The sequence below is a fragment of the Brachyhypopomus gauderio genome, chromosome 1 (genome assembly GCF_052324685.1).
Source record: "Brachyhypopomus gauderio isolate BG-103 chromosome 1, BGAUD_0.2, whole genome shotgun sequence".
NCBI classification, from domain to species: Eukaryota; Metazoa; Chordata; class Actinopteri; order Gymnotiformes; family Hypopomidae; genus Brachyhypopomus; species Brachyhypopomus gauderio.
This window is the reverse complement of record NC_135211.1, coordinates 21,923,111-21,941,446: the sequence shown is the minus strand read 5'-3', so window position 1 is coordinate 21,941,446 and position 18,336 is coordinate 21,923,111. Positions and strand designations below refer to the sequence as shown.

The following is an 18,336-nucleotide window of genomic DNA, read 5'->3' as shown; positions in this document are numbered from 1 at the left end:
GATACTTAAGTGTTTATATATTTGATTTGATTTGATTTATTTATATTTTTCCACATCATTTAACAATACAAATCAAAGTACAAACATAACAGTATTATTCATTACGAATAAATCTCACAATTATAGTATCCTCAGTGATATTCACAATACAAAATCAGGAGGGGGAGGGGGCCGGGAGGGGAAAGACAAATATTGAGTATGGGTCGGCAGTTTCTTGTATTCAAACCTATTCATTCTTATTTAACTCTGTGGTGTCATATATTTTCAATTTTTTCCAATTCTTCGAAAATGCTTCTCCTCTCAATCAAAGCCTGAAAGTAATTTCTTCTAGTACATAGATTTGTCTAACAGTTTCTATCCACTGTTCAAAAGTGGGAGGATCAGTCTTATACCAATTTTGTGTTATTACTTTTTTGCTTGCTATCAGTACGATCTTAGTTAAATATCTGTCACCATCTAGGACATAGGAATAGAGTACTCCAGAATATCTTTGATACTATTATTTATTTTCTCCCAAAATGTCTGTGTTTTATCACATTCCCAAAAAATATGCACATGATTAGCCACTGTATTTGCACACATCATCCAGCATGGTTGGTGTTGCCCAATTTGTTTGCTCTTTATTGGAGGTGTTATGAAATAGTGAGCCAAAAATTTCCACCCAAATTCTTTCCATATTCTTGAATTAGTTGTAGTGTGTTGCGTTTCACACATTTCAATCCATTCTTCCTCTGTGATATTAATGTTAAGCTCCTTTTCCCACTTAGCTTTAATATACATAGTGGAGGAAGCACTATTCTCTTAGACTTTGGTAATAATGAGATGTCACCCTAAATTTTATTCCACTATATGTCTTTACTACTGCATCAATGATTGCATTTAGAGTATTTGGAATTTGTTTGCCATGCAGTTCCGTTGTGAAATAGTTCCTTAATTGTAAATATCTAAAATGTCTCTATTTTCCAGACCATAATTTTGTTTTAGTTCTTGAAAGCTCATTATATTTCCATTCTTGACGACTGTACAGATTGCAGTGACTCCATTTATTGTCCATTGTTTAAATGTGTGGTCTGTCAGACTTGGTTTGAATCTCTCCTCATAGGCAAACCAATTTAGCAATTGCATTTCTTGTCCTAATTTGTATTTTTTTATTAGATCTGTCCACATATCTAATTTATGGGCAGTGATTGGGTCTATTGAGCCTTGTAATTTCATTATAAGTTTCATATCGCCGAGAAGGAACTGGATTGGGAACTATACTACTGTCTTTTCAATGTCTTTCCACCTTGCACAGTTGTTATGTTCACACCATTTAAGTATCGGACCTAGATGAGATCTTTAAGATTAGGTAATGACAGTCTACCTTTGTCCTTGGGTAGCTGTAGTGTATTTTATTCTTGGCCTCCTACCATTCCATATAAACCTGGAGATCATTTTATCCCAAATTTGGAACTTTTCCTGTGGTACTAGTGCTTTTCACTGCTGCTTTTCACTACTGCTTTTCTTTCGAGCAGTGTTGCAGTGTATTTATGTGCTGTCAGATCCTTCAACACCTTACTGTGTTGTGGTTTTGAATGTGAAAGGATAAAATTGCCATTTATAACAGTAAATCTACAATTAATCACCCATAACAAAGTGAAAAAATGTCTTTAGAGTTTCAAAAATGAGCTATATGAAAAGTAAGACCTCTTCATCACAAACTATTCAGAATTTTATCAGGACTTTGTAGAAGCTCCTTTGGCCACAACTACAGGTGAACATTTTAACTACAGTGTGGGATTAAAGATGTAGCAGCAGTCAAACCTCCAGTGCAGCAGACAAACGGGTTACAAAGGAACAGGATGTTTCTGACACATACAGCTACAAGTGCCTCTGAAGTTGTAGACCTTCACCAGTCTTTTCTATCTGGCCCACCCAATGGAGGATGGGTTCCTTCTCAAGTCTTGGTCTTCCCAAAGTTTATTTCAACCCATTACTGTTACCTTCAGCTTGCTCATCTGGATCCAGACATTTGTTTCGCTCCTTTGTGACTGTGTATTGTAAAAAGCACTATATACATAAATTTTACATGAGTTGGTTAGATTTTTTTGAGGAGTGAGTTTCTTTTCACTGTTGTTGAAATAGTCACAGAATTATTGGTTATGTGACTAGCATAGCTGGAAATATCCACATTACTACAAAGATTTTTCGTTTTTCTCAGGGTCTCCTCCAGGTGCATCGAATCAGCCCCAGATGCCCCCTGGGTCAACGCCACCCCCGCACCACCCAGTTGTGGGCTTGGCGCAAACACAGACTAACAACAGCAACAACAAGACGGACCTGTTCCCTGTGGAGCTGGAGAGGCTGATGGGCTCCTGGATTCAGGAGGCCTGGAGTCCCGCACACTCTCACTCACTCCACCTGCACTGCCGGCATGACGCCAGAACCAGGAGCAGGAGTACTGCAGGGGTGAGGAGGGTTGGGGCAGGAGTACTGCAGGGGTGAGGAGGGTTGGGGCAGGAGTACTGCAGGGGTGAGGAGGGTTGGGGCAGGAGTACTGCAGGGGTGAGGAGGGTTGGGGCAGGAGTACTGCAGGGGTGAGGAGGGTTGGGGCAGGAGTATTGCAGGGGTGAGGAGGGTTGGGGCAGGAGTATTGCAGGGGTGAGGAGGGTTGGGGCAGGAGTACTGCAGGGGTGAGGAGGGTTGGAGCAGGAGTACTGCAGGGGTGAGGAGGGTTGGGGCAGGAGTACTGCAGGGGTGAGGAGGGTTGGGGCAGGAGTATTGCAGGGGTGAGGAGGGTTGGGGCAGGAGTACTGCAGGGGTGAGGAGGGTTGGGGCAGGAGTACTGCAGGGGTGAGGAGGGTTGGGGCAGGAGTACTGCAGGGGTGAGGAGGGTTGGGGCAGGAGTACTGCAGGGGTGAGGAGGGTTGGGGCAGGAGTACTGCAGGGGTGAGGAGGGTTAGGGGCAGGAGTACTGCAGGGGTGAGGAGGGTTAGGGGCAGGAGTACTGCAGGGGTGAGGAGGGTTGGGGCAGGAGTACTGCAGGGGTGAGGAGGGTTAGGGGCAGGAGTACCAAAGCTAATTTTGTCCATGGTTTTCTCCAGATGTTCCCGAGGTCTGGCGCTGTGACAGCAGTCTCCCAGCTGCCCCTGTCCTGGCCCAGGATCTATTCACACACCTGCCCTGCGACTGCTGACCCCTTGCCTGGCTTCCACAACAGACCTCCGGTGCATGGCTACCCTTCAAGAGAGCCCATGGGGTCGTCCCTCTACATTACACACTGGCCTGCTTTGCCTACAGCCTTTGGGCAGGGAGTGTCAACATTTCCCCCCTGGAACGCATCATCACCTCCAACATACCACTCTCAAAACAGGACCCTGTAGCTTCTACACCTGATGGATGTTCCCACTGTAGCCCACAGCTGAATTTGTCTTCAGCATCTTCAAAGCGGTTTGATGTGCTAGTGTGTACAGCCCATTACATGTACTCTCATATCTAAATCTCTTATAAGCATGTGCTGTATGACTAATGCTGTATGCATATGTAATTGACCCAACCAATTATTAGCCAATTATTTATGTAAATTTAGCATATGTATATTTTTAAGGCTCTGTGTGATTTTTCAATTTGTCCTTAATTAGGTGTACAGTGTATTTTTTTAAATCAGTTTAAGCCTACCTGTGTGCATTACCTGCCACTTATGACCATATACAATATTAACATTAACTAAACTAATGTTAATGTAATGCTCTTAATCATGATTGCACATTATTGTATATAGTCATTAACTGTACATAAGTGTATATAAGACAATTATATTGACATGTTGCTCAGCTCCTGATTTCAAGTTCATTTAAATAAGTGCAATGTATATGTAAATAGTATGGTAATATAGAATTTGAAAAAGGTCTTTTCATATGTAAATAAGACAATGAGAGATTCAGCATGTAGCCGCAGTCGGGATCATCAATGGGGACTCTCAAGCTCATCCTGGATAATTATTAAGTGCTTCATGTACTCTGGACTGAGATGTGGCTGGAAATGTATGAAATGTAGCATCTTTATACCACTCGAAGGAAACATGGACAAATCTGAATGACTTGGAGTTTGCAAGAGTGCCTTGAGCAGTAGGTTTGGACGCTCTTTAAGTGAACAGCAATACCATTTCACTGAGAAAACTTTTATTTTCAGGGAAATGTATTTATTACAGGAGCATTGAAAGACAAAGGACAATCTTGCTGTTTTCTTGTGTAGACCAAGTACGCAAAAAATTATGTGAGTAGTTGGTCAAGATCATTTTAAGGGATCTATCTTTACATTGTAAATAACAGAAGTTGTTTTGCATCTATGATTGTTTTGGACAGCGCTGTTAATGTTAATTTGCCAATCTTGCCAGACAGTTAGCATCTGTGACAGAGGGCAATCCAAACAGATCAGTATGTATGTAAACTCATACGGCCACTTTCATTATCCTAGTTCTGGACTGCTCTAACACAGTCATCTCATGAAAGGCTCATTAATTCACATATGAATTACGTGCAGTGGAGCAGGAAAATGAATGAAAAACATGTCCAGCAGGTCCAGGATCAGTCGAGGACCTGGACTAGGGATCAGGGCCAGAAGGCAGAACCACATCGTCATGATGGTTGGTGGCGCTCTCTGCCTACACACACTGCTCGCTTTACAACTTAAGTCTGCCGTAGCATATGTGACATCTCAAATTCTAGCCTGTGTGCGTGTGCTTGTGTGCGTGTGCTTGTGTGTGCGTGTTTTCTAAAGACTTTACAGTCGTCCATGTATTTGAACATTCTTCATATCCACCCCCACCCCAAGAGAGATCAGGGTTGTGTAAGACTATGCCTTACTCTGCAGACAAAGGTTGAAAACATTGTTATTCAATAACGTGACAAATAAGCATTCTTCTTAGAAGTTAAAAAAATGTGTTTAATTGTGCAGTTGCAGGGCTGTTTTATCAGTCGTAAGGTAGAAGGGTCCGTTGCTTTTCTGCTGTTGTATCCTAGCAGTGCAGATGGTGCCACATGCATCCCTGCTCCTATGTTCTTTGCTCTAGAATAGCTGCTTATTCTGCTTGCAGGCTGCTCTTCATGTATCTGCAGACTAAGATCAAGTCTGGACACTGTAATCCCAAGAGCACAGACATTAAACCTTTCTTGCTTATCCGTGTTATTTTGGGAGGGACTTTTTTTGGCGAATGAACTTTGCAGGAATATGCAGCAGGTTTGAAATGGCTCAGCCAAGTGATGTGACCTTCATTGGCCTGGTGGTGGCACTATAGCGAACCATTTTATGTTATATGATTTTCTCCCAGACCGCAAGTCACAGAGTCAGAATTAGGCTGTGTTCGAAATAGCCTACTACATACTACTGGTGTACTGCTTGGCCCCCAAATCAGTATGTAGTATGCAGTATGTGAATAAAAACAATTTTTCCAGTACGTGAAACATCCCCGGATGACATACTACTTCTGCAAAATATTCCAGTATGCGAACAGAGCTATCTTTGTGGTGTACTTAGCATTGACCCCGTAGTATGCTTTGCTTTTGTTGCATACTGGAAACTGTAGTGCATACTACTACGAGGACCAGTGTTCAGTATCCAGTATATACTGAGTGCAGTATGCATTATCCAGTATGTAGTAGGCTATTTTGAACACAGCTTTACACTTCCAATGACCAATTCCACTTCCTTCACTGCACCAAAAATATATGACTATTTAGCTTTGATTTTCTGCTATTTTTTATAATATGCAAAACCTATATATCACTCCTAGATGAATCAGTTCTAGGGTTGTCATCTGATCACCACAATGTTAATGTCAATGTTTAGATGATATTGAACCTCAATAATTATCACAAACATTTTTACATTTCAAGACAACGTGACTATTTCCAGATTAACCTTCTGAATAAGCACATATTTTGCATAAATTAACACCATTAAAAGTTGATGAAACTTCATAGCCAATTTAGGCCCACCGCTCTAGGGTGCCGTATTGAATTTGGCAAATGTGTGAAAAGTAAAGTTCTGTAAAGTTTTGAAACACTTGGTCATCAGGGGGGGACTATTGCCGAAAAGCGAGTATATCAATAACATGTTTTCATATCATTTGGCCAAAATGAACAGAAATATTCACACTACGGTTCTAAAGAAAATTGCAAAGTTTGAGCCAGACCTGCTGCTGGTAGACTTTAGGAGACTACAGTTAGTCACCACCCACAAATATGCTGCCATTAGACTTTTGTTTCTCTAAAGTCCATATGTTTCCAAAGAAAAGTGCCACAAACGTGATATCAATGTCCTCACAATCTTCATATAGACAATTAAAATCCAGTACAATATATATAGAAGGATACCTTGGGTAGCAAGGGTGTTGGGTTTTTACCCAACCCAAAATGTTCTGGTCATTGTGAAACTGACAATACTCAAGAGAGGGGGAAGAAGTGGTCACAAAATGTTTGCGCATGAGGGAAAGGACTATATCCACTACACAGATAACGCTCACTGAAAACGTCATTGACCAGTACGCAAAATCAAGATTGAATCTAGTACCCTGTACCAGGTCACAAGAACCCTAATGCAACCCTAATGCCACTGGTCATTCCAAGCTCCACTCAAAAGGGCCGGACTTTGAGTTTTTACATGAATTTGACAAATTGCATTTTTTTGCATTCTTCTGCATTTCTTGTTTTGCTTCTTTGTGAAGTAATGCGTACCATTCTGCATGTGCAGTGTTATCGTAAGAAGTCAGCGACAGACAGGGTGGAGTGTTGATCCGTCCAAGGTGACCAATGGCAGTGCTGGTGTGTGTATTTAAGAACTTGTTTATGTGGCCTTGGACCTGTGTGAGAGATCATGGATGGACTTACGGTCAGATTAGTTCTTTTATGTTTAATATCATTTTGTGCTACCTGTCATGCCGTCAGTAGGGTAAGTTCAAAGATATGTTAAAATAGGGAACATTCTATAGGATACATTTTTTGCACAAAAATGATATGTTACAGTGATTAATTTTTTAAGGTCTAATTAACATAGGAAAGTTCAAAATGTAAAATAAAAATGTCTTACCTTGAAATAAGGTGCAATTGGCTATGAACAACAACAATGCTATGAACTGGGCAATTATTAAACACACAATAAAACATTTATTCCTTTTAGTTTTGACTTTGTCATACTGCACAAAACAGTTAGTGTCAGTTAATTTGAAAGTCCTCAAAGCTGCATTTAGTCACAAAAATGAAAAACACACCTAATAATCATAAAGCATTATTTACCTTGCTATCACATGCTGACTTACACCAACCTGTTAATGTAGAGTCCACATGTACAGATTTTGTTTTTACTTTTTTGTGTGGGCCAGTGTGTAAACGACCTGAGGGCAACAAATCCAGGGCAAAACAGACCGCTAGTGGTTTAAATAAATTTACTCAACTGCTAACTTCCTTGATCCTTCTTGAAAAGTGTAGTTTAAAAATAAGCATTACACTTTGAAAAACAATACAAGTTGCCTGTGAGAGGTATGAGAGGTGGAATGTCCCTTTAAATTCAAATGTCATTCAGCTTGACTGATTCCACTGTTGGTCAGCAGCTGAACTGCTCTCTTTCCTCAACACAGGAGCGAGATGTTGACATCTACAGCTTCCACATCAATTCTACAGTAACAAGCCGTTATGCCATCACAGTCATCACAAGCCGAGTGGCAAACAGGCTCAACGAGTCCAAAGAGATTCACTTCCAAGTCAAGATACCTAAGAATGCTTTCATCAGTAAATTCAGGATGTATGTCAATACAATTTATCTTAAACACAAATAATCTTTTTTTTTTGGTGTACTTGAGTAGCTCTGCTCTGATTGGCTGATTGGCTCACACAGAATCAGTTGATGAGTCAGGCATGAGAGATAGCCATGTCACAGGTGCGGCATTTAATTCTGCCATTTCTAAAACTCTGTTTTAGCTCTGTGAGAGTGAGAATCCGGTTTCATACAACCAAGGGACACCAGTGACCAATTCCAACTAGGGAGCGACGAACTCAGACAGACAGAGTCAGAGTTCTGATGTGTCTAAAAAAGTGTTTCACCCTAGGACTATAGAAGGGAAGAGCTATGATGGGATTGTGAAGCAGAAGGAAGAGGCACAACATCAGTACAGCCAGGCTGTGTCTCGTGGAGAAAGTGCTGGAATAGTCAGGTATCATAAAAACAAAACTGATTCAAATGGCTTGATTACTGTTTCATTTTATTGGAGGTGCCTGAGGAAATGAGCTCAAAATTAATTCTATTTTAATTTCATCAACATATTATAATCAATGAAATTATTCCCTTGAACTGCCTTACTAGGTACTGATTCCAACTCATGCTACTTCATAAATAGGTAATTATTAGAATAACAATTCAGGTAATTTGCCATCAGTGCAGATGCTTTGTGTACATGTGTTCCAGTTCAGTAGGAAGGACTCTGGAGGATTTTAAAACCTCAGTGACAGTGGCTGCATTCAGTAAGGTGACCTTTGAACTCAGCTACGAGGAGCTGCTGAAGAGGACTCTTGGCAAATATCAATTGCTCATCAGTGCCCAGCCAATGCAGCCTGTGGCTGACTATAAGGTAAAGATACAAGCCTTGAAATACATTACTACGACAATGAAATATACATGGTTGTAAATGATCATAATTAAATATATGTGGTTGTAAATGATCATAATGAAATAGACATGGCTATAAATGATCATAATGATCTTATGGATTTCCCCAGTGATTTGATTGTCTGTCTCTCAGATTGATGTATACATTCAGGAGAGTCCAGGTATTTCCTTCCTGAAGGTGGAAGGAGGGTTGGTTGCTGATGAGAAAGCCAATGCTGTAACTGTCACTCAATCTGGCAAAGAGGTGTGAGTTCTAGGTTTATACCATAGTATTTCCTTCACATACAAACTTGCACATACAGTATCTGTCTTATACATGCTATACTTTATAAGAGAATAATGCAGTAATACTTTTAGAACTTTTCCCAATTCTGTTATCTTTGGTTAGGTTAGCTAAGTCAATATTATTTCAGAGACTTGCACTGTGAACTGTGACATACACTGCTTCCAATGTCATTATATAAAATAGAAGTCTTATATCGACTTTTACTCTGTAAATCTAAAAAGGCTAACTTGTTCTTCCTCAGGGTTGCACAATTTAAAACATAGGATAAAACATGAAAACATGATAAGCCCAAAAACGGTTATTCAGACATGTTCTTTGCACGCATTTGTAACGGCAGGCGAGAGTGAACTTCTACCCTACCAAAGAGGAGCAGACCAGCTGTGAAGGCTGTAATAAGAGTGGCCTGAACGGAGACCTGCTCGTGATATATGACGTCAAGAGAGACAGACCTGCCGGAGAACTGCAGGTGCTGAAGCTCACTATGAAGTTCTTTAAATGTCAACAGATCCAAGCAATATAAAAGCAGAAGGTTAAGAGCTTAAGCTCAAACTAAGCTTAAACTCAAGGCTGGGATGACAGACTAGGCAGAGTTATGAAGAGAATATTATGACAAATATTAATTAAAGATGTCTTAACATTAAGGAGGAGTTATATTGATTTCTATTAAATTCCTCTTTTCTTTCTACCTCTGCATCTTTTCAGGGATCAAATGGTTATTTTGTCCACTACTTTGCACCCACAGACATACCTCGCATTCCAAAGAATGTTGTCTTTATCATCGACAAAAGCGGCTCTATGCGTGGGCAAAAAATGACACAGGTGACATGAAACTAAGCCAACTGTGGTATTCCATATCACTGAGATTATTTAACCTGTGGGATGTTTTCATACTTCTTACTTTTGGGTTTGTTAATACTTTTGCTTGTGAATTTTCAGTTAATTAGTATTGCCTATTGTCTTTTTGATGGCCATTTATAGAACTGGATGGATTACTATTAACATGTTATTTTTATTGTATCTTTGGCAAAACCAGACTTACTGAAAAAAAGACTTTTATCTCAGACCTGTTTAGCAATGCTGAAGATTTTGGGAGATCTTGATGGGGATGATTACTTTGGCCTGATCACCTTTGACAGACAAGTACAAGACTGGAAACCTGAACTCCTCCAAGCCACAGAGAAAAACCTGGAGGAGGCAAAGACCTTTGTGAAGGACATTAGAGCCCAAGGGGGTAAAATGGACCAGATTTCTTAATCTTATCTGGTCTGGGTTAAGATAATAGGATTAGTTTTACTACTTTAACAGATACATTTTTAATGGACAAACTAGGCTCTTAAGAAAAGTATGAAAAAAAAGAAAATATTGTTGTTTTCAATAAATTTATTACATGAATGTATTGCATTACATGAGGATAAATGAACTAAATACTAAAGTTCCTCTTCCTCATAATGTAACTGACTTGCTTGAGTGTGGAATAATTTTTATTTGATGCAACTGTCCATTCACCGTTTAATATTTACACTAATATTTACACACTATTTAGACTAATATTTACACTAATGGAAATTCAGTCCATTCCAGTTCATGCCAACTATAAACTCTGCAAAAATATAATGTATGCATGCTTCTGAACCTGTTTAAATACACATGATGCCATCAGTACTGTAGGAGGATATACTTGACATGAGTCTTCTCCACTTCTCAGGAACAGATATCAATTCTGCAGTGCTGACAGGGGTGGAGGTGATCAACAGCCACCCACGAGAAGGCTCCGCCTCCATCCTCATCCTGCTGACGGATGGAGACCCCACTTCAGGTACAAAACTGCATAATGACATAATGACATAAAGACATAATGCATTCACACCAGAACAACAACTATGAACCCAAAAATCACAGATATGCAGACATCACAGTCTTTAGGTCTGTAGACTTGCCCTGAATTGTATCCTTGACGTAATATATATCAATAATCCTAAATGCAGCTCTGGACCACAGGCAGTGTTTCTGGACTCCAAACTACAGCTAACAACAGTCAGAGACAAACATTGGTTTTATTCCAATGCTTAATGTATTCAGTAATATTTCTAACAACTCTCCCACAGGGGAAACTAACCCAGGGACGATTCAGGTTAATGTACAAAGTGCCATTAAGGGGAAATTTCCCCTGTTCTGTCTGGGGTTTGGATTTGATGTTAACTTTAAATTCTTGGAGAAAATGGCACTGGAGAACAACGGAGCAGCTCGCAGGATCTACGAGGACTCTGATGCTGATCTTCAGCTCCAGGTAGGAGGGTTGTTCTTGAAATTGTTGAATAGTTTAGCAATTTACCTATGCATAATTGCAACTTAACCAGAGAGACCAGATGAATTTGCTGAAGAATGAGTTTTACTTGGCAGACATTAGGAACGTAGAACAAAAATACATTCAGGCAAGCCAAAGAGGCAAACAGGAAAACACGAGCTAGACACCAAAGGTCAAACAGGCAGAAGGTCGAAACAAGAAGAATTTGATACCATGGTTTGCATCTCCCAATTAATAGCATGAGAGAGTTTGCAACTAGTGAAAGGCAGTTAGAATAAAAAAATGTGTCTGTGAACGAGGTAATTTGGGTGAGGTAAATGGGAATTTTTGGTAGTTTAACAAGATGGTACTCTTAAAGTTATGAGTATATTGGTCCTGTGTTTTTAATATTTGGAGTTAAATGCCTGTTGCATTGTATACAGTGGAAAACAATTTATGTGTATGAAGGCAAAGTAGGACTGAAGTATTGAGCGGAACAATGCTAGTTTAGGGTCATTAGAGCAGTCCATGGTCAGTGAGTCAGACGGTAGCCAAATAAACCCTGATAAAGATTATGAGAACAAACTAATCAACAGGGAAGCAAAAATAGCAAAATATAAATCACAGATACATGCACATAGACAGGTGAGCAGGATAGGTGGGTAACCACGAAAAAAGAACCAGGACCACAAGGGGTTAAATGCAAAAGGTCAACAGGGAAAAACTCAATATGCATGAAAACTGGGAAATAACAGAAAAGAGAAAAAAGTGAGCAAAACAGACAAAATGACACAGAAAATAAACAAAAGCACATGGTGCTGGCATCATTGTAACCTCAGTGCCAGAGGGCTGAGCAGGGACCTTATGACCTCTAGTCACTTCTGAAACCGTCACTTCTGTGTTCTGCAATTTCTACTTTCTTTTGTAATGTGTGAAGAATAGATCGAAATTTAAAATTTGGAAGTGTAACATATTTACATATTGCATGCAGTATATATATATATATATATATATATATATATATATATATATATATATATATATATATATATATATATATATATGTCAATTTTCAAGTATTTACAATGTGATTGGGGATTCATTTAAATAGTAAACGCAGGATTTAAATTGCTTAATTTGTTGTATGTAAATACTGTTTATTTGACAGGGTTTCTATGTGGAGGTTGCAACCCCTCTGTTAACTCATGTCCAAATGAACTATACTGGAGTAGAAAATCTCACCCAGGCCAGTTTCAGCCAGTACTACAATGGCTCAGAGATTGTAGTGGCTGGTCAAATCACAGACAACAGTCTGGAAACTTTCCAAGCGGAGGTTATCGCAGTCTCAGTAAGATCACCCTTGTGACACAGTTTAACTGACTAACTGGATCAGTGGAATTTGATTTTGGTTTATTCATTATGATTTCTCATACAGTTTCTCTTATATTTATTTTAAATTTTGCAGAAAAGCAATACAGTGACATACAAAGAATCTGTGTCTGCGAATGATATCAGTGTGATGCATGAGGGTGTAGACTTCATCCAGAGACTCTGGGCCTACCTTTCAGTGAAGCAGCTTCTGGACAAACAGTGAGTGTGCAGGGAGGCTATGTGATGTGTTCTATAGCATGGGCATGTGTGCATATGCAAACAATGAGGATTTGCACATAACAGCAACAAGGTAACAAGCAGCAATGCACTGCTACTGTTATTATTTATAAGAAAATAACAACCATTAATTGTGCCATTAATAACTTTGTTACATGAATGTTATAATCAAACATTGGAACATGTGTCCAGTAAATGAAACAAGCTCAGATTGTGTAGATGTGACAGGCAGGGAGTACGAAATAAAATGGAAGCGATCAAGACAAGTCTCAGGGAAAAAGGAGGTTTTAATGAATAAAGTGCGCAAAGCAAAAACCCGTGACAAGATCCGAATGAAGGATAAATTGACTAGCAGTAAACTGGTACAAAGACAAGACATATATAGACAAACAAACGACCGTCAGGTGAGGTGGATCATACGCCCCACCCACCTGAGGAACGAACACAACGCAACAACAAGACAACTGCCGCTGTGGACGGGGGCGACCAACAGGGGGCCTGCCATACCGTGACAATTACCATCCCAAAACATTTTATAACATCAACCATATTATATGTGAAATTAATTAAAAACAGCAGGGATGTTTCTGTGGAATGAGACTTTTCATGAAACACCCTATTGAAGAGATCAAAACTGTTTCTGGGTGCCATGGAGACATCACTGAAGAGTCCATCACCTCCACCCTCAGATCTTCTGCTAGTCTGTGTTGTTTACTGAGTGGACTCTGAATTAGACCAGTAGGGGCCCCGACAGTGACAGTACGACCAAGAAGCAAACCATAGCAAAACCATAACTCTCAGCTGGAGATTTTAAACAAAAAACATTTACATTAATTAGTTCATTTATTTGTCTTTATGGCATTTTCAACAATTAAACCAAAACCCTTCAGACAATTTGTACCATTTCTTTTCCTGGCATTGAGGTTAACTTTTAGTGGTCAGGAGAGGGAGATGGTGCAGCAAAGGGCCCTGGATCTCTCCCTCAAGTACAAGTTTGTGACTCCACTCACCTCTATGGTGGTCACCAAACCTCAGGAAGAGGAGACGCAGGTCGCCCACAAACCCAGCGAGGAGGAGAGGGAACACAGTGAGTGTTCATTGCCTGTTGATTCCTCATCATTATGCCATCAGCAGTTAATAAACATTAACATTTTAATTCCTCATTGCTTCAACAAAGTTGCACACAACTCTCAATTCATACATGAAATATGTGCAATTTCATACATACCATATGTAGTCTTTAAAAAGTATAACACAAGATCACCTCATTCCACAGAATTGTCCTCATATTGAGTCAAAGAAATACTCAAAAAATTTGACTTGTTTTTCAGTTAAAAGCATTATCGTGTGAGCAAGAGCATGTGAGCATTATTGTGTAAAACCAAATCTGAAAGGCTCACTCTGTTATTCCCTCTGTAACAGAACCATTTCGCAAGTCTTCCAGGATGTTCAAAACAGGTTTGTTTTGGTTTAAGCCATTTTAATTTCCCTCTAGTTGACCTCTAGACCTGAGTTGCTTCTGCACTCTGCACTCAGCATTGCCCTCTACCACAGTGTGAAATAATTAGGTTTCTTAAGGACTGAATTTGTTTATCCACAAAATGTATGCACTTTGATCCATGTCATCATGATTCATGGATGAACACAAGCTCACCGAATTTCACAGAATGATCCTTGTATTAAATTGAGATAGATAGACAAAAGATAACACAAACAATGTAGGTTTTCAGTGGTGTGTGAATGAAGGCAGAAGCAGTTTTGGAATTAAATGTTTTTCAATAAATGTTCAGTGTTACTTGCTGAGAGCATTAAATGCAATCTAGTGCTGTCAAGAGCCATGTCAAAGTGTGATCTCACGGAAGCAGGTCTGAGGGACTGACTTACCTCTTCTTATGTTACAGCACATGCTGACTCGATGCCCGCACTCTTGACCCGCTCACATCACCCAGGTGTATTTTGGTTTGGGTTTGTCTATATATTTGCTTACGTGCTTAATCTGTGTGGAAATTAATATCCTAAATTAGGTATGAGCGGCTCAGCATGTGTGTGTTGTCTTCTGTTACAGACCCATCTGACATGTCTGTATCTTCTTTGTTACATACCCAACTGACATGTCTGTATCTTTTCTGTTACAGACCCACCCTCCTTTTCTAAAATTGTGAATTCTCCACCCATGTATTACTTACGTGTGACAAACAAATGTAATTCTCTTCAGTCATCTGCTTTTATAACTGGTGTAAATAGAATACTGACATTTCTTATTCTATATTTGTTTTCATTTGTACACTGATTTCACACGGATTTCTCCTTCGTGATGTTGATGTTGTAACTTTAATGACAGTAAACTAAACAGGATGAATCTAGAGTTCTTGAATTTGTTAGTTCAGTAAAGCTCCAAAGCAAAAATAATGCAGAATTCTATTTCCTTTTTCAGATAGAGCATCTGCTCATATCGACAGGGTACTACGTAAGTGTGTGCGATTACCATACTGCATCTGTCCTGTGCATGCTGCACCTGACTAGAACATTGTGAACTGGGCTTTCTTGATTTTGGATATTCAAATACAATGAGTTGGAGTAAAAACCTTTTAAAACAGTTTAGCTCGTTTTTAAATACATATTCTTCATAATCCTGTCTTTGTGCAAATGTTAAATTAGCTGTGTTCTATTCTTGTTTACTTCACAGGTGAACCACTTCCCACATCTGTTCCTGCAGGTAAATTTTACAAAGCATAAAGTGAACCTAAAGCAAACATTAGGTTTAAATATACGTTACATTGCTAGATTCCCCCCTTTGCTCTGCAATTTGTCTTTCACTCACATGCACATCCCACTACATGTAGACCACAGACCTACACAGCATGAGCAGCAGAATAGCAGCTAATATTGCGAGTTTAATTATCTGCAAAACTATGCCAATTCTCTCCATTCACACCACTAGCCCCGTCAGAGAGTGGTGTGAGGTTCATCGTTTCTGCTCAGCCTAAACCAATCTGCTATGATGTACCTGCTGGCCACAGACTCTACCTCCTGCGAGACCCCTCCTCAAGTGAACTGACTGGCTACCTCTGTTCTCACAGTCACAAGTACCCATTCAGGCTCATTTAAATTTTTTCCAAATTCTGTTCTGTACCAAGCCTTGTTCTGGGTCTGTGTTCTTCTCCCTCATCGCAGATTTTTCCATGTATGGTGAGCTCTCACCAAAGGGCTTCAGAGCAATTGTTGTTCGTTACAAAACAGCACAGTCCCTCATTATCAACACCAAAGACATCCATTACTACAACGGCCAGAATCATGAGCTATTTGAATGGGGCCAGCCCACAAAGCGAGAGACAGATAGGTAACAAATGTGATGCTGTTACAGTACATGGTACTGTAAGTGTTTATTCGTGGCCTTGGGAATAACAGTTCGGTCCCTGCAGTGTGTCTCTGAATCTGCTGCAAACCAACCGGATGGTCATTACAATGGGAATCGTGCGTGTCGGTGTCCTACGTCATGAGAAAGATGGAGAGGCATTTCTGTGGCCTGTTGTTGAACAACCGCCAAACACCACAAATGCACAAAGCATTCTGGGTAAGAGGAATCGCTCAGGGTGGTAAAATGTACAATTTACATTACAATTTCCTAAATGTAAAACTTTATTTGTAGTCAAGGTTACTTAAAGGAGTGTTATAAAATGCATAGTGTTTGGTAGACCAAAGAAAGCATAGCACTATTTGATAGATCAGCAACTGTATAATGCATGAAGCCATATAAATTAAGAAATCATGAAAAGTTTTTCCTGCCTTCAGCCTTAACCTACACAGTTGATTGGTTTTCGTCAATTAGTCATTAAAGTGTTTTCATGTAATATGGTTGCAGTGCTGAGGAACAGCACTAGTTATGACAGCAATAATAAATGTTCATTGTTGTTTCTCAAGGAATTGTTGATCTGCATTATGCAGAACAGGGATCATTGATCAAAATGAAAAATCAGGAGACCAAAGCAACTTGGTAAATTCAATACATACAGATAATTTATTTATATAGCATATTTTTTATCTAGATCTAATAACTTGTGTTTTTAATCAAATATCTCTCCTTTAATTGTAGGACCACTGCCATCGACTACCAAACCCCTCTAGCCTCTACTGTTGAGTGTTGGCTTGTACCATTTGACTTTGCCCTGCAGGGGGAGCTCTCTGACTTCACCGTGTTGCAGATGTAGATTTATTTTCTAAAAGATGCCCCTCAAAACTAACTAATGGTGCCCATTTTCTATTTTTTTATTTTAATGTTTAGAACATGGCAGAAATATTGAGAGTAGATCAGACCTTGTTATTTTTAAGTTGCCAACTGAGATTTTCCCAATCGGAATTAGTCCTCCACATTTACCCATCTGTGCAGTGAGAACACACACACACACACACACACACACACACACACACACACACACACGCGCGCGCACACACACACACACACACACACACACACACACACACACACACACACACACACACACACACACACACACACACACACACACACACACTAGTGATCACCAAGAGTCTGTGGTACACATAGGCCCAGAGAGGTGGGCAGCCCTAGCCCAGCACCCAGGGAGCAGTTGGGGTTAAGTGCCTTGTTCAAGGGCACTTCAGTCATGGCCTGGGGCCTGGGACTCAAACCCATGACCTTCCAGTCACAATACCGGCTCCCTAACCACCAGACCATAAGAGAAAAATCATAAAGAGAGCAGATATCTGGCAGCGTTAGATATTTGAATGAATGTCTTAGTGATTATTCTACAAATATTTTAAAAATGTTTATTTCCAGTCTGATTTTGTAAAACTAAGACGTTTGTTATGATGTTTCTCATATGAAAATAGTGTGTTGAAGAACATGCAAGTTAATTCAAGCTTGTAAATAGCAGAGGTTGTGTAGCTCCCTGCACAGCCAACCAATAAAACTGTAACCAAACAACAGATACATCTCTAGTTAATCACAGAACAAACTTTATTTGTTATTACTTTATCAGGCCAAAACTGCAATACAGGTTCTTCTTATGTTCGCTGTAAGTACCTTCTACATATTTAGATATACTTTATCTATATAAATGTACTTTAGCTTTTTTAGATACCCAAGTGACTTCATAGTGTCACTCCATTTCTAGGACATTATCACTGCAATAACCTGCTTGTCAGAGATTTACCATCTCCACACTTGCAAAAAGATCAGCTGGGCTCAGGAACATACTTCCTCACAGCACAAGGACAGTCACTACCTGTACCATAAAGTGCAAACAATTTTCAGTCCTATTGTCCAACGGACAACACTATGATAAGAATAAAGAAATTTAAATAACAAATTATCCAAAAAACAAAATGCACACAAAATTAAGTGCCCACAAGATGCCACAAATCAAACTAAAATGCAACAAGATTCCACTACTCACAATAAAATGCCCACAGGATCCCACAGAACCTGATAGATAGAAGATTTAAAGATAGAGCAATCTCATCCTTTTGGAAAAAAGTGCAT

General features: G+C 39.6%; 2 protein-coding genes across 9 annotated transcripts in view; both read left to right on the top strand.

Annotated features, from left to right (window-relative positions):
- The window catches only part of wnk2 (WNK lysine deficient protein kinase 2), a 44,422-nt gene extending 39,265 nt beyond the window's left edge, over positions 1-5,157 (top strand). For all 8 annotated transcript variants that reach the window (XM_077002920.1, XM_077002932.1, XM_077002961.1 and 5 more), the window contains 2 exons: positions 2,201-2,448; positions 3,084-5,157. In XM_077002920.1, coding sequence (XP_076859035.1) covers positions 2,201-2,448; positions 3,084-3,362 — 527 coding nt within the window. In that variant the 3' untranslated portion in view covers positions 3,363-5,157. The remainder of the gene's footprint in view (positions 1-2,200; positions 2,449-3,083) is intronic.
- A 505-nt stretch (positions 5,158-5,662) lies between these two features.
- Positions 5,663-17,328, top strand: LOC143512558 (inter-alpha-trypsin inhibitor heavy chain H3-like). The gene is made up of 23 exons (XM_077003029.1): positions 5,663-6,927; positions 7,613-7,776; positions 8,081-8,185; positions 8,437-8,599; positions 8,771-8,881; positions 9,261-9,389; positions 9,626-9,742; positions 9,986-10,154; positions 10,629-10,739; positions 11,029-11,210; positions 12,376-12,555; positions 12,673-12,797; positions 13,739-13,902; positions 14,238-14,273; positions 14,717-14,764; positions 14,951-15,016; positions 15,250-15,282; positions 15,502-15,531; positions 15,757-15,864; positions 15,990-16,155; positions 16,238-16,389; positions 16,737-16,809; positions 16,909-17,328. Exons 1-23 carry the CDS (start codon positions 6,853-6,855, stop codon positions 17,021-17,023), a joined length of 2,622 nt encoding a protein of 873 aa, XP_076859144.1. The 5' UTR covers positions 5,663-6,852; the 3' UTR covers positions 17,024-17,328.
- The last annotated feature ends 1,008 nt before the right edge of the window (positions 17,329-18,336 follow it).